The sequence below is a fragment of the Erpetoichthys calabaricus genome, chromosome 10, assembly GCF_900747795.2.
Source record: "Erpetoichthys calabaricus chromosome 10, fErpCal1.3, whole genome shotgun sequence".
NCBI lineage: Eukaryota > Metazoa > Chordata > Cladistia > Polypteriformes > Polypteridae > Erpetoichthys > Erpetoichthys calabaricus.
In genome coordinates this window covers 82,041,360-82,058,657 of record NC_041403.2, presented here as the reverse complement: position 1 = coordinate 82,058,657, position 17,298 = coordinate 82,041,360, and the positions used below count along the sequence as shown (strand labels likewise).

Sequence of the window (17,298 nt, the reverse complement as noted above, 5' to 3'; positions counted from 1 at the left end):
CTATATTACTGAGTTGAGCACATGTATATTCTTGGCAGCAGCATCAGCTCTAATTCTAAACCCAAGTGTAGTTAATTATGTAGTATTGTCACAAATTGCACCTTGCAGACGTGCCAGCCGCAAACCCCAAGCAGGTCTGCTGCACCTGACCCCTTCTAGCAGCATAATATCCTCTGTGCTCTAACCCCCTCTCCGTTATTTGCATATGTTAGTATTCAAGTATCCCAACCTGCTCTGGCTTTGGGTCGTGTAGGATGCACAAAACCATGACATGAATTGCTTCAAAAGTTTAATTAAAATAAACGCAATATAACACGCCTTTGCTGTCATTTATTTTATCTTAGAACGAAAGTAGCCTGTATACCAGTGTCGATCGTTTGAATGGAAGTGGGACGGTTTGCCTCCATTTTTAGACTATATCTTGTGTTACTGAGCAAGTACCACCTTCTCAGGCGTTTGATTGACAGTTCATAATCTGCGCGTCGGAGGCGGGGCTAGTTGTTCTTCCTGTCCAATCATGTCACTCGGGCGGAGTTTGAGCTCCATACTCTTGCTATGTGTCAGTTCCTAGTCTTAAGCGAAACAAAAGCAGGAGAAAGAAACAACAGAAGTAACCTGTGAAGAGGGGAACACATTTTGCCACAGATATATTAAAGCTTACGGGGAAGAAAAGTTAGCGTATATCGGAGGTCTGAGTCGCCCGTGTTGTTGCAGGATTAGAGAACATATTGAAAGTTGGACCTATTTTCTGTGCAGAGCAGGAGTGGCTAAACACAGCATTTCATATCAGATTTCACTTAGACCAGCTGGGAAAGAGAGACGGTTCGCTTTTCCTCTGTGGTCACACAGCGATCCGAAGGAATTTTTGTAGGATCTAGCTCCAGCCTGAAGGATACGTGTGGCGCTCCCGTGGAGGAGGTGAGGCAGACAAGGAGGTGCAAATGGATGATCAGCCCAGGTTGATGCACTCTCACGCTGGGGTCGGCATGGCTGGACACCCCGGCCTGTCCCAACATATGCAAGATGGAGCAGGGGGGGCAGACGGGGATGGAGCCAGAAAACAGGACATTGGTGACATTTTACAGCAAATAATGACCATTACAGATCAGAGTCTGGACGAAGCGCAGGCCAGGTAGGTTCTTTAGATAGACGATTTTTTTTTGTTACTGTTGTTGCAGGTCATAATCAGTTATTTGGCATAACATCTTGCGGAAAAATATTTTAACATTGGCATAATTAAGTCTCAGCTTATGGTCAAACATTATTTTAGTTATAAGATAAGTGAAGAGTTTGACATTTCAAATACTGAAATTTCTGCCTATCTTGCCATTTGCCATCTCGTGTATGTAAAGTTTCATGACACGTTTGGCATACTAATAACGGAATTTTCAACTCTGCACAGAAGTCGCCTATCTATGACAAATGCGCGGTGAAACTTGACATCCACTTTATATTATTATGGACAAAATTATCTTGACAGCTAAGAAAACTTCTGATGACCATTACAATTCCACAATATTCCTAATTGATTTTATAGTTTTAGTATGATTGTCCTGTAGAAATGTCAGGTAACGTCAATAGATAAATGTCGCGTTTTGGATTTTTAACTTTTTTTTCAGTTCAATTCAATTGAGATAGCAGGGTTAGGTGAATGTGTAAACACGTACAATATTAACAGCCTCCCGCAAGATTTGACTGTCTGCACGAGCACCGAAGTGTGCATTTCCATTATAACGCAGCCACGATGCCTACACCCCGGCGATAATTTAATGTTTTGTCTTTTGTCTTAAATCAGGTTTTCATTTATTTTAACAATTAGAATTATAAACCATGTATGCATTGCTAGAGGTCTGGAGAAATCCAACATTTACGATAATTCTTAAACGCAACACACCATAAGTAACCAATTCATATTTATTTTGTCCTTCTTCAGTATTTCATTTCTATTACAAATTGGCAGTGTCTATATTATCAATTGCAGTGTACTAAATTTGCATTTGCTAGAAAATGTATACAAGCCGTAATACTCCCATGAATTATGTACGAATTTCCACGGCATTGCACCTTGCATAAGAAGTAGAAACACGTGGTTTTAAACCAGGAATTAGAAGCTGGCTTAACAGAATATACAGTATTGGATGAAGGTTAAATGCTCTTGTAAAATGCAGCTACAGAACAAGATTTTAAGTGTTGAAATATTTATATTACAGTAAAGCCGAGGTAAGAGATATAGCAAGTCAGATGCTTTGTGCAATGTTTATAATTAACACACATTCTGTAGCAGTTCCTTGTAAAAGCGTTTCTCTAAGAATTTATATTGATATTTATTTTTAATATTTTCCTTTTTGTTTTGGAAATCGCCTGTACAACAGTAGGACACATGTTCTCCGATGGGTTATTACTTTTGTTACCACGTTATCAGGCTAATAAAATTACCTCGGCAAAATTATTACAGAACATCAAGTCTTCCAGACTGAAAAGCCGAGGTCTGTTTGTCCATTATTTGTTGTGCAGCATTTGTCGTTAGGTGTTAAATGTTTTGACAAAAAAATAGTGTTAACAAAAAGGAGCAAAATAAATAGTTTTACCCCAGTTACTCAGCACTGAATATTTCTAACATAATTTCAAATGAAAAAGAAACAAACTGGATAACAATAATCTACAGCGTTACGAAAATGGGGTTGCATTCGTAATTATACTGAATAATTTGCGTTTATTTTTTTGTTGCAGGAAACACGCTTTAAATTGTCATAGAATGAAGCCTGCACTCTTCAACGTCTTGTGTGAAATTAAGGAAAAAACAGGTAAATGTTGCATTTTCCTTCCTTTTTAATACTAGCAAACACTTTTTCAGCCAATGATAAAATGGCCATTATCTTTTGTTAAATTCAAATGGGATTGTACAGGAGAGGCCTGACGCTTTTGAATAACTTAAAAGAAAAACAAGTCTTTTGATTTCTTCTGCAACTTTTCTTAAAAAGAATTGTCCATACATACTGCTGTATATGCTTTATCACTGACGATTGATGGCACTTGACATTTTTTCTTCGGTGTAATATTGTAGTGTACCTAATTAGAATAGTTTGTACCGTTCATTAACAATGCGTGAAGGGAATACACACTTCTAATTATGCGATTTGTATTGTTCATAAAATATAGTCTCAGAAAACATCATTCTCTAGGCATTAACAATAATTAAAGTAAGTCTTTTTCTTAGAAAAAGTTACCTCGGTAAACAGCTGAGGCAGAGTGTCTGGCGCTCCGGTCCGAGAATTCCATTGCTCCTTCGTACGTATGGCTCGCCAAACTGACACCGCATAAAACCTTCTGCCATTATCTATTAGCTGAAAACTCGATTTGCATTTGACAACTTTGTGATTGATTTTAACGCCCACGAGTTTTAACAAGCCAAAGGCTTCATGTCAACATTCATGTCAACGCAACATTGCTTTTGTTTTGAAAACACGCACAAGAAATTGATGTGTGTCCGTTACAAATTGAAGGGGTACGAGAATGTGAATAGTACGCATTGCTTCTATAATAATTTAATTTTGAACATGAAAACCAAGTCATTTACAGAGTATATCTATCTATCTATCTATCTATCTATCTATCTATCTATCTATCTATCTATCTATCTATCTATCATTTTCGCTTGGTGCTCTTGAAACACTTACAAAGTTTTATTTGTTGACAACTTGTGTTGTGTTACCACTGAGAGACAAATTTGCATGTGAGGAGGAATTTGTGGTTATTTTCACCCATAAGTTGCTTTGGATTACTTTATCGGACAGGGGATGTACAGTTTTAATGGTTTCACTGTAATAAATATTGGGTGTAAGACAGAAGTTGACAAAGAATCTCACACTTAATTCGATACATCTCAAATCAGTATCCTTATTTGACTTAATAGTGGTGAATGTTGAATATGCAGGTGTTGCGTCCGGTGCTTGACACAGACTGTACTTAACCAAAGCCAAGCTGAAAGTTAATGGGTAAAAACCAATCAGAACATATTTGTTACCTGATATCTATCTATCTATCTATCTATCTATCTATCTATCTATCTATCTATCTATCTATCTATCACAACAGAAAACATTGTACACTTTATTATTTGAGTGGCATTTAGAAAATGGACACTAGTCATAATGTGAGTAAAATATTTCTACATAGTTAAACACACATTAAAGCAATATCGTTTTAACATTTATTAAATTTGGATTGCCCTAAAATTACAGTGATGATCCAAAATAACCAAAGTGTTTTTGACATACATTATCTATATACTTATTAGGTTTTCAGGTTTATATTAAACTTTTATTCCAGTTTTAAGTTAGAAAATGACGATTTTTCTGCTGCGACTGGCACGTTATTACAGGCTGTTTTGTTTAAAGGCAAGCACACTGGCATCCAGTTTTATTGAAGTTACCCACTGAAAAGCGTTGTGAATTGACCAGTGTCTCTTGAGAGTAGGGGGCTCTATAGAATGCAGCTTTCTTTTTTCCACTTTTTTGTTTAGTAAGGTTTTCGAAGGAGTGAAAGAGTTATGCATGGTGTTTTACTCCCTAGTGCTTTCTTGGGTTCATTCAGAGTTCGTATCCAACCGAAGAACAAAGTGTCTTGGACCTTTTCCTGACTGCTTACCCTTACTTTTCAGCTGTCTTAATGAACAGCTTGCTTATTTGTTAGTTAAAGGGACTGGTTGTTGCCACATTCTTTAGTGTAAAGTAATGGACAGTTTAAACTGTATAAAACAGCATTGAAATTTAATATGTATACATGTTTCACAATGATGATGATAATGTATTAAGCTTCTGAGAAAGACTCATGCTCGTATTAAAATGAACAGATTTTTTTTTCCAATTTTTGAATATTCCACTCTTATGTGTTTACCCATGTATTTGGATGAGTTTATCCTAAAATGATAAATAAAATATTATTTTGAATTAAATATGTACATGTTTACATATCTATCTATCTATTTTAACTTTCAGAAATCACATTCTTTATCGTTAGAGCTGTTTTTGTGTCTTTTGAATAAAAAAGTTACTTTTATTTATTTCACATGCCTACATGACAAAATGATAACAGAAAAAAATCCCTGCAGGCAATGCCATTGACTTGCTATTGGGTAACCCCTGCTGTGGTTTTGTTTCACTTGAGAACTTCAAGCACTGTATTGATAAAAGAGATTACATTCATATTCCAAAAGAACACTGTGTCCCATAATGCCGTACTCGTTTTACTTGAGACAAACACCCAGAAATGTTTGTTGAAGTTTGTTCAGTTATATCCATTAATGAATGTGCCTCCTCCTTTTACATGATTGCAGTTGTTGATATTATGGAAAAAGTTCCATTTTAGTTCTTTTTTCAGAAAGCATTTTTCTCACAGCATTTTAAATATCACAGTTTGTATATACCTTAAAGATTTAGGGTATCAGAAAGAACCTGTGTTCTGTTTACTAAATGTTGCATTGGTCGTTTGTGAGATGGATAGCGAGAGAAAATCAAAAGTTAGTTCAGCCAAGTCTCTGAAGGGTTTTATTAATGCTGTAATTAATTAATCACACCTTTACACACTGAGCTTCTTTTAGGCACTGCCATTCCAAGAAAATAAAAACTTCTCTGATTAATGATTTCCTAACCAGTTTTATTTTATTTGTGAGGGACATTAGGGTTTTGAAAAAAATATTTCGGCTGCAGTCATTTATGTGAACAGGCGTATGTGTAGTTCATAATAAATGTTCAAATATGGTTTTTAATGTTACCATTTTAAGTAATTTTACGTCTTTGATGCTTTTAAGGGTGTAGGATTTTGTTGCACACAGTTTTGACTGCTGGCCCCTCTAACGTTGTGATTACATGAAAAGGATTGCAGAATATTTTCAGCTTTGTTTGAATTTAAATCTTTGTTTTAGATTCATTCTGTAATAAAGTCTCATCAAAGAAAATTATGCTAGCCCTTCATAATACAAGGAAATCAACATAATATACCCGCATAATTTCAGTTCAGGCTTTTTGAAGCATTCCAAAGTGCATTAATAGATGAAATTCTTCTTTAAACGAAGTGGTCATTTCATGACAATATAACTATAACTAAAAGTACAATTTATGTGGAAGTGGAGGGTTTTGACAAGTTAGCTTTGTCACAGAATATGGTACATTTTGAAAAATAAGATACATTCAAATGCACTTTGTATGCCTGAAAAAGTTCTCCTTTTTGTTGAATAAACTATGGCTTGCCTGTTCTAGGCTTGCAGCCAACAAGCTTAAAGTCAAGACAAGTTCTCTTTAAAAGGAGGCAGTGTCCCTGTTTTCCTTGGCATGAGTTTACTGTAGCCAAAACTGCCAAACACCAACTAGTCACTGCATACTTTCCTGAAAGGTTGGCTTCTTAAAACTTTCAAAGTTTTAGTTAGTTCTATTTTTATTTATAAAATAATTTTGAATGAAATCATATTTTGATCGCATATATGCATTATGCACTGATTTTTTTTTTTTCCTGTCCAGGTAGACTAAAGTTTTAGTTTTAACATTTTGTCAGTTTCTAACTTCTCTGATAGATTTTGTTTTTTTTGCTTCTTTTAAATTTCTATTGCTAAGGCTGTTGCCAGATTTAAGAATTATTGTGCACAACTTTAAATTCTAAATCCTTTTTAAAATATAGCTAAAGAAAAAGTCTCAGCCATTTGACAGTGATTACCGAAACAAGATTAAAAATAACATTATAAACCATTTGCATATATATGGAAAAATGCATGCTTACTATTACCCTGACTTCACTGATCATGCAATTAGTTGAAAAAACTAAATAAAGCAAGGTTTTCTATAATTTAATATATTTGAAACAGTAAAACAGGAATTTGTACTATAATCATTTTAAATGTTTTTTCTCTCTTAATGACAGCAAAATGCCACAAAATGTATTTTTTTGTGGAAGATTAATTGGCTAGCCGTTTTATTGAAGAAGTACTGTAAATTAAATTACAATATGAGTTTAAACATAAAAATCTATCTATCTATCTATCTATCTATCTATCTATCTATCTATCTATCTATCTATCTATCCTTTTTAAACTGGTTTTATCATGGATGTCCTAATGTTGTCCATTCTATTTTTATTAAATTTTTCTTTTGAATAGTGTAATGTAATACAGGCTATATGTTGACAACACAGAATTTCACGCTGACAATCTTTCCTTAATACATTTTATCACTCAAATCTTTTTACATTGTTTCTTGCTTGCTAACCAGAGTAGCCCTGTACTTCAATGAACTGAACAGCATAGAGTACTTTTCACTGCTTCACCAAAGCATATTATGTCAAATGTGTTAGATTTAATTATATATGTGAAGCTAAACATATTCAAAATGTTGACGTGCTGTTGAAAACCTGTAAACATGTTGCTATCACACATGTATAAATACTCCGGAATGTATACTTTTCTGAAAGAAGTTGCGGTGGCAGGATCAAAGCAATGCACTCTTGAGTGTAGATCTGCTGGATGAAGAATGGAGAGCTGTTGATAAAGCACAAGGAGTTGCTGAAAGCGATTTGAATGTTGTTTTTAACACTAATTATTTAGTTGTGTCCAAGTAGTGTCTTATTAATGGTAGCTTGTACACAGTCCAGAACGGGGCCCTGCTTTGTTTCAGAGGTGGTTTGAACAGCTGCCAGCTCTAACACGGCCAAATGCCAGCGACAGGCTGAGCAGCAACTTGAACTCCTGACCTTTGCCTGTATTTTTATATAGACCCACTGAGCCATGTCAGATGGAGGGCATGCAGAGTAATGAGTGAAAATATGGTCAAAAGTTTAAGATTTCACAAGATTAAGGAAATGTCAGAAGAAATCAAATGGCTTTGGGTAACAGACTTTGTTATGGATGTCTTCTTTCTACTTTGGTTTGCAATTCTAATTACATTATTTATTTTTGTTGAATCAGCTGTGTTAGTAAGATTATTTGTTCTTGCTCAAAATGTGAGGCAAACTGCTCAAAGATTTGTTTGTGTTGAACTTTTGTAGTACAGACATTCCTAAACTAGCAGGGGAAGGCAGGCATTTAGTCTAGCATTTTATAATATTTGATTTCAGACCAGTACGTTCTTGTGCTTCATCCTCTCATTACATGCATGATGTTGGTGACATTGGTATTCTTGTGAACTTAGTAAGAAACAACAATGATGCCATTTGCAACTCTCTGCCTTGCTAGATATGACAGTGACAAAGAGGTCCATCAAGAAGACTCATGAATATTTCCAGTTTGTTTCTAAGTAGTTAAAATTGGGAAAGCATGTGCTGGGCTTGATATAACATGACATAGAGTTTGAAACTGACAATGGCTTTATTTTTTGCTAATTCTATGCTGGGAAAAGTCTTTATGCTGTTGAAATAAAACAATAAAGTAACAATTCTTGTAAGGTAATGTGGTGCAGGGTCATGTGCACAGTTTGTGTGTGTGTGTGTGTGTGTTAGCTGAATATTTCAGGGATTACTTTCGCTGTATAATGTTTTACAATTTAGCCTAATTATATTTGTTAAATGTAGAGTTTAACAGTGTAATAGTGGCTTTCAAATTGCTCTTTTGCTACATTACTTACTGTACAAATCTTTGTTTTTATTACTAGTAGACAGAATAAGCTGGACCTAGAATACAATATATTTACCATAATAAAAGCGAAGGGGACATCTTGTGTCATCTAAGAACCAAATCTGTGGCAGAGAAGAGGCTTGTGCTACTGGGTCCTGGGTGTGAATTTTTTGCCCAGTTGTTCTCTGTTTGGAGGTTGCACATTCTCTGTGTCTGTGGGGGTTTTTGAGACATTCTGGGTTTCATTTCACATTCCCAAAAACATGCAATTTAAGTTAACTTGTGATTGAAAATTTAACCTGTATGGATGTGTGTACTAGTTTTCCTTGTGATGGACAGGTACCCTCATTAATCCAGAGAAGTTTCCTGCTTAGTGCCATGTGTGGGTTGGGATGGTGCCCTGAGTCCCTGAAATGGATTGTGCACGGTCTGAGAATGTAGGACATAATGTTATTTATGCAGTCAAAGTTGTAGTCAGGTAACTTGTGGAATCACTTTCACTTTTAGTGTGATTTGTACTGTGAAACTGTTTGGTGTACCTTTCTTGTCAGCCCTATTAAGCTCATTTCATTCAGGTAGTGCGTCATATTACATACCGTATAATGTGTATCAACACCATTCAGTTTTTCCATACTTACTAGAAGCTCCGACGGCAATGATTCATCCCCAACTGGGACACCAGTCTGTCACCCGGTACATTAAAGCAAGCATACACCCACACTGACACTTAGTCAATTTAGTGTCATCCTGACAACCTGTCTTTAGGATGGAGGATGAAGCCATAGCACCCAGAGGAACCCCATGCAACCACGGGGAGGAAATGCAAGCTCTGCAGCTTTGTAAATTAATAAAAGACACTTCAGACATGATTGGAAACTGGGGCTCAAGGATTCAGAGTTTGGGTGTTATGTTGCCAGTGTTAGCACCATTCCTCCCAAGGTACATCTTTTAAACTGTCTGTTTTGTTAATCATTTGTAATTGGAAAACAATACTTCTTTTTCCCAACCCATGTACCAGAGAGTTTAATTTTTATGTCAGTTTCTTGATAGCCTTTAGTTAGGAATATGGTTTCCTGTATATGCTCATCACTGAACAGTTGGAGGAGATTACTGAGTGTGACAGTTGGGTACTGCATCACGTTATGATAAAGCCAGTTTAGTTCATCATTCAAAAATTCAGTTTAATTTAAGGGTGGTGTATACAGTATGTGCATGTGTATATACATATAACTGCTCAATGGTTGCATCACATTTTGTTTTTTATCTATTTGTCTATCTGCTGCCCAATATTAACATATGACTTTGGACTTGAACTATTTAGCTTTCTTTACCTTAACTAATTGAAAGTTCACAAAAAGTGCATGGTTGTATAAACTATTGACTTGTGTATAAATATATGAGCAGTACTATATATTTACAGTTTGCAACAAATTATAGGAATTTATGCTATTTTGTAGACTTTTCTTAATAAAAACAAAAACTTTGTTGCATCATTTTAAAGCTCTACTTGGTTGTATTCATTTATTCGGAAGGAGAAGGAAAAAAGAACATTACTGCCATAATTTAATCCATATCAGCATCATAAAGGGCTGAAGCATATCCTGACAATATTGATTGCAAAGCGGGAATCATTCCTGGATGGTACACTTGTCCACTGCAGGGCCCACTCATGCAAGCATCTGCACAGGGTCAATTTACAATGGCCAGTGAACCTAACATGCATGTCTTTTGGATGTCAAAGGAAATCTTGCGTAAGGAATAGGAAAAATAAAATATATGCAGACGCAGGAGAATATGCAAACAGGATTCAAACTTTGGGTGCATGATCAACAAGGCGATTGTTTATCCCACAATGCTAGCAAGCAAAATACTGTAGTTAAGCATATCATTTATACTACACTTAATCATATTTTAAAATTTATTTTAAAATCTCAGTGGTCTTTTAAGTATTTGGCACTATGGTTCAGATCTAAATATTCAATGTGCTCCTAGCTATTTTGTTGCACTGTGCTGGCACACTTTTTTCACTTTCAGTCTTTCAGTTTGTATATAATATACTCTATCCAGTTACATAATTTACCGCACAGGACAGGGCCAGAGCAGACAGTTTTTACTCCTGCTTCACATCACTTAACAGTTGACCTTTCCTGAACTTTTATCACTGCTGTCAATGAAAAGGGAATTCCCCTATCATGCCCAAATCCCCAGCGTCTTGAAACACAATTAAAAGGTGCAAAGTTTCCTGCAGTGATAAGCATCTTTTGCTTTGAAATGAGCCATTTCCTTCAATCAAAAGACTTTAGGAGATGCAATGGCTACTATATAAACTAAACTATTTTAGCACCACATTCTGTTCTGATTGAGGCATATTTTTTAATAATACTATCATTAGTAACATAAAGTCCTATTACTGCTTTTTTCTGGACATTTCTATAAACAGCCTATTTTAACAGAAAGCCTGCAGCCTTTGAAAGTGGAAGAAAGCAGAAATGTAATAAACAGCCACTGGATATAATCCAGTATATTTTTTTTCTTCAGGGCTTTAATAAAAAATGAGGTAGCATAAGACATTCTGCTACCTCAGTGTGAAAAGTTCACTCAGCCTGTTTTCACAGATCATGTTCAGTTCATAATCTATTATAAAATTAGATTAAAACTGGCAATAAGATTGTAACCTATACAGTATATATTGTAAAGTGAAATATAAAGAGAGAAGGTTAGAATTACTGAAAGTTAAGCACACACAGAAAGGTTAAACTCATCACAAACTTACTAATATGTACATTGTCATATTTAAGAAAAATTAAGATAGATATGTTACAAAGGAAAAAAAGCAGGGAAAAGACATGAAGCTTATTTTTAAGATGGCACTGATCTCCATATTTTTTTCCTTATACAATTTTAAGCGAAACACATTTTATTAATTGTTTTTTTGTTTTTTTTTAATTAAAGAATATAATTCCACAAGTGATTACCTCTGTCATGCTATTATTAAAAAGACACAGAGAAAGGATAGTCTTACATGATGTAATTTCACTAATGGGAGATTTTACTTGGAAGATAATTTTCATCATGAGTGGATAGTTTTTGAAATTCTTGGATCCTCTTGAAATAAATTGTAGAATTACATGACATTTTTATGTTTGGAATTTGGTTTAACGTTAATGTTCCTGGGTCAGTGTAATATGCAGTGGTTAGCATTGCTTTCTCACAGCTGCAGGCGACTGAGTTGGAATCCCAGTCCGCTTACTGTCTGTGGTGTTTGCACATTTGCCTCATGTCTGCCTGGATTTTTTTTTCTTGATACTCCAGATGTACTCGCGTATCCTACAGTCGTGTGTGTTATGTTATTTATTGAATCTAAATTATATGTGATTGGTTTGTATATTGGGCATAATGATTTGGACCAACCATGACTTTGAATTGGACAAAGCAGGTTTGAAACTGGTAGGTCGGATTAGTTTTTCTCAGCACAAGATGTGTATTTATTTATTATTTTTTATTTTTTCTGTTTTTGTACCTGGGTTTTATGTAATGTGATGCTTGTCTGGATGAATGTGTATGTTTTTGTGTATATAGTGTAGCAGAATTGAAGAATGAATCTGTTACCTTGCTCATTATGTTGTTGTCATCAGCATGAGGTGTCAACAAGTGACTTGACTTTGCCAGGTTACAGAAGCATTCCTATTGTTGATGCTATATTAAAAGTTATAAATACGCGTTTGTACTGTATGCCAGTACATTGTTAATAGCACCATGCAAGAATTAAGTGAGATGAATTTGCAGTATTTCAGCATGCTAAGTTAATCTTCTTCTTTGTGTCGTGGTGAGCTGATCAGCATGAGGCCATAGGTTAGAAGGTTTGTGCATAATATAACATTATATAGTCATGTTTTTATACAAGTTCACTGCAGTATATACATATTCATATATATAAGCATGAAGAAACAGACAAAGAAAAGCCCTAATTATTCATACTCCTAATGGAAATGAGATAACAAATTTTTCTATTGAAAATATACATGCACAAAACAATGAAATGTTAGAAAGCAACATTTATAATAACAACTTTATAACTAATGTGGCTACATTTGTTACTCAACTTGAACATGTGTTATAATTAATATTCTTAATATTTAAGTTCGGTCTACTTTGCTTAGCTTATTTTTAAGCTTCCTGGATTGCAGTGGCCAATTTTCTCCTAGCCGGTATTTAACTAGTATTAAGTTACATGCCTTGGGGATGACCCATTTATAAATATGACTAGCAGTGTGATGTAATGTTATTTTTCATGAGTGAAAAGAGAGTATTTTACAGAGGTCAGCAGAATAATGGCTGATGTTGGTGAAATGAGGCAAAGATCTAATTTATATAACTGAATGCATTGTTAGAGGGGTTTCAATCCAATCAGCGGCTCAGCACCTGTCTATTTTTACTACAGTCGAGTCTATAATAAAGATGTAATATCCCATTACAGTTTTTGCTTTGCTAATATAGTCGGCTGGTGCAACACACATTCGGTTTTGCTTACACCCTAACAAATATGATTGTGCGGTATTCAGATGTGCCCAGAGGTGGCCATTGAACCACAGAAGAACAGAAGATCTCCCCTTATAAAAATGAATTGGAATAGTTTAGTTGTGGGGAGTTGAGAGTGTCCACACAGTTTAAGTTTTTTGATTTTACAAAGCACACCTCCTATAGTAATAAGTTACTAAAACTTTATTCACATGTGTATTTTAATCACTGTTTTTGGATTAATTTTTTGAAACTAAAAGCAAAATGCAGTTATGTTAATTCGAAGTGCTACTTAAATAAAATAAAATTATATCTGATATTTTGGCAGGTTATTGATTTTTTAATTTAGTTTCATCTTAGTTTCCCTAGTAAGTTTACAGCAGTAAGAAAGCTGATCTACCCATTCATTAATATTTTGAATCTGCTTTGTACAGTTGCAGAGGGTCAAAGCCTATCATGGCAGCACTGGGTATATGGGAGTAGCAAGACCCAGATAGAATGTCCATCTGTTACAAGGTGCTCTTTTATTAAAATAAAGTTCCACCCAAAATGATATATTTGAAATGTTTCTTACCAAAGGTATAACATGAGATTTTCCAGTTTTTTCCATGAACGTTTTTCATGTTGTTTGCCATTGTACAGCACTGACCATTATTGGTTTCTTTTATGTCATGCACTTTTTTTCCTCTCCATTCTGTAGTAAAACATAAGCTTAATTTTTTTTTCCGTTAAGCATACCAGCACTCATTTACTCATACTGGACCAGTTTACAGATGCCAGCTTGCCTAACATGCACGTTTTGGGATGTAGCAGGATTCCAAGAACTCACGGAAAACCTGCTGTGACACTGTGATTATACATACTTCACGCAGACAGTGATCGGACCAGAATTTGAACCTAGGACCAAAGAGCAGTGAAAAGGCACCATAGGCATCTGAAATACCATATAACATATTAAATAAAGGCAAGCAGATTAAATAAATGTGAAAATAATGTAAACAAAATTGCCAAACTGTTTTACTTATTGTTTAAGTATTTGTAAGTTTTAGCTCTATTTTCTGGTTATTTCTTCTTAATGCTGTGGTGGCAGCTAGTCCAGTAGTTATGCTCAACTTACATTATGTATATTTTAAAAAACAGTGCTATCAACATTTTCATATCTTAAATTTTACACTTATGCTTTTAAACAGAAAAAAAAATTATGCATATTTTACTTCTCCACTTGTGCATAATGCACTTAAAAAGTCACCTGAACATTAAAAAATGCTTTTTAATATTTTTGACTGCTGTAATCTACTTATTGTGGTTAAAAGGATATGCTTTAGCATGAATGCAGAGTGTATTTTGGATTTGTTATTACCCATCTTAAAATCGGAGCTTGTGTGCAATTAGGACACCTTATAAATTATGCAAATTACCAGCACCATAATTGAGACATGTTAATCATTTTTTAAATGCTTAATTACAGAAGTATATAACTGCGCATGTGATCCGGTAATTAATTATGACAACAAGTTTGACACAATTATTTTGCTACAGTGTCACTAAGCTTTTAGTCCTTCCCAGTTTTATATTGTTTTTTGATTTTATTATTTCATAAGATACCCTCAGTAGCGCACATGCCTTTTGTAAAACAGGAGTTGAATGTGCATTACAACTCTGTTTTTATATCCCAGTTTAGATTTTTTTTAATACGCTAGAGTTGGCAGACAGCAATAAGACTCCTGAGATGACAAGATTAACAGTTGCTTCTGCTTTATAAAAAATTATTCTCCTGACATGCTGCTGAGGTCCCACAAGAAAATTAGTACAATTAAAATCTGGCGTAGATATTATATGGATATATTATTGTCTAGAATAGGAGGTTCTAATTAGAACCCCCTGTTAGGCTGTAGAAGCAGAACCTTCCTGTTAATTATGTGAAAGTAATTACGCTATATTGCAACTCATTTCTGTTTTGAACTGGACAAGTAATGACTGGCTTGAGTAGTCAAGGGCCAGAGACCCTCGAGCCTTTCATTACATTTCCAAGAAGCTGCTAACCATTTTCAGAGAGGTGTAGTAAAATGATAATGTGCATTTGATATTCATTGAGTAAATTCTGTTAAAGCTATTAGAGCATTAATAAAACAGTGGTTTGTAAATATTAACTTTCATTTTTAACTAAAAGTCTTGACTTTTCTATGATCATTCTTTGGTTAAAATGACATATTTAATGTATAAATATATTGATATATGTAAGTAAAATTACTGTTTAAAGTAGTAAAATAATATCAAATTTTCTTCAGTAAAATAATCATGTGATACCATGTGTGTCCAGTGTACATGCATTCGTTTGAAAACAAAACCTTACCTCATATTTTCTTTTGATTTATAGTGCACCAGTTTGAAAATTAGCTGCTGGTTTAAATGTTCACTAAGAAGCAGAAATGCTTGCTTTGACTTGCTTGAACTCCTGTAAGAAACTGTTATCCTTCAAAGCCCCGACCTTCATTTTAATCTCTGATCTCGGCCTTACATTTCCAGCAGCATTCAGAATACTTTTTTTACTCACTGCAGTTTATGGAGCTCCTGGGCCTTTTTCAAAGCCTTTACAGTAATTTTATAAGACATATCACATCATTGTGTGTCTGCTATTGCTTATTTTGAAACTCCTTTTCTTGATTTTAAAATTGCTGCCATAGTTTGAATTGTTTGACAGGTATTGTACCGGAATGCATTAACAAACTAATGGACCACCACTTATTGTATTAGGAACTGCTTTGGAAAGACAATTTACCGCCAGATATTGTAATTTTTTTCTTCCTAATCTCTTCAACTGTATGCCCAACAGATAGTTTATTTTAGAGGATGCAGTAATAAAAAAGCTTGTATTAACAGTTGCAGGTTTGAACTATACTAGTGTTTAAGTATAACTGCCTTAGTGCTCATGTTATTATCTGGCATGTATACTTTTATAAATAACAATACAGATTTTTTTATCTATGTATTTGCTGCTCTAAACAATTCCTTACATTTACATCTTCCAAGTATTTTGCAAATTTATTAAAATCCACAAATGTGTTATGTACGTTAAATTTAACTGCCAGTGCCAGTTTCAAATGTGGTTGCCATATCAACACCCCAGGAGTTCATTTTCTTTAATTCAGGGGTTGGAATCTCATTTCCTTCCCTCCCTGCTGCTCCATTTGAACATGAGTGCAGTATCTATATAAAAGAGCTTAACCACCAAAGCAGTCAAATGCAAAGCTGTAAGAAGCGCTTCTCAGTACGACTTAGTAAAAATGACACAAATTAATATACACTACTTAAACCAGACCAAGATTAATGGTTCTCTTTCACAGCAGCTTAGTCCAACTGTCACTCGCCATGCGCTCGTTGGACAAAATCAACACTAATCAACATTTATTCGTCTTTTGCCCTGGGCTCTGAGGAGTGAGAGCGGACTGCTCAGTTTCGCCGTTCATCTCGATACGCTTTTCACCCTTCATCCAGCCTATCCATATATCACCCTTCTCCACTGCACAACTCCTTATAGAAATGCATGCTTTTTGCTCTCAGGGTACATTAGATACATAATAGATTTTTCTCTTTTAATTTACATCTTATATTTTACAATATATGAGAATTTCTATCACTTTGGTTCATGCATAGCATATGTTATCTATACCATTTTTGTTTACTTGTACCTTTTTTGATCTGGTGTTTTTTAAGTTTTTATCTGTCATTTTGTTTTAGTGATAGATATTGTAAATCTAAAAAAATTTAAATGGTTTTCATAATGAATTCTTCCTATATTATTCTCTTTTGTTGTTCTCGCTTTATTTTCATGTATAGATTTGCCTGTTGTTATGCAATGTGACTTGTATATCACAGGTTTGTAAATTTAAATGCATTGTACTTTCAAGCACTAAACAAATCATACTATTTATTTTGAACTGTTATTTGTCTATTCATTAGCATTTTGGTTTATTATATGAATTATATTTCTGATGTTTGAAGAACACTTTCTCCAAGGAAAAGGGTAATGACTGGGTACTCCTGAACCACCTCACTTCACCCCTTCCATGGTGTGTGTGAAAGCAGATAATGTCCAAAACATAAAAACAGCTAAACACCCAGGTTCATATGACATTGGTTAGTAGTGGTTTGTTCTTTTCTTGAACCTCTGTTAAAAAGAAACG

At 34.6% G+C, this 17,298-nt stretch overlaps 1 protein-coding gene across 6 annotated transcripts in view; it reads left to right on the top strand.

Annotated features, from left to right (window-relative positions):
• The first annotated feature begins 549 nt into the window (after window positions 1-549).
• pbx1b (pre-B-cell leukemia homeobox 1b) overlaps window positions 550-17,298 on the top strand; it is a 150,620-nt gene continuing 133,871 nt past the window's right edge. For 3 of the 6 annotated variants that reach the window (XM_028811497.2, XM_028811496.2, XM_028811498.2), the window contains exons 1-2: window positions 551-1,132; window positions 2,731-2,804. In XM_028811497.2, coding sequence (XP_028667330.1) covers window positions 942-1,132; window positions 2,731-2,804 — 265 coding nt within the window. In that variant the 5' untranslated portion in view covers window positions 551-941. Of the gene's footprint in view, window positions 1,133-2,730; window positions 2,805-17,298 lie in introns of all 6 variants that reach the window. The other 3 variants (XM_028811495.2, XM_028811494.2, XM_028811499.2) reach the window with 2 other exon arrangements.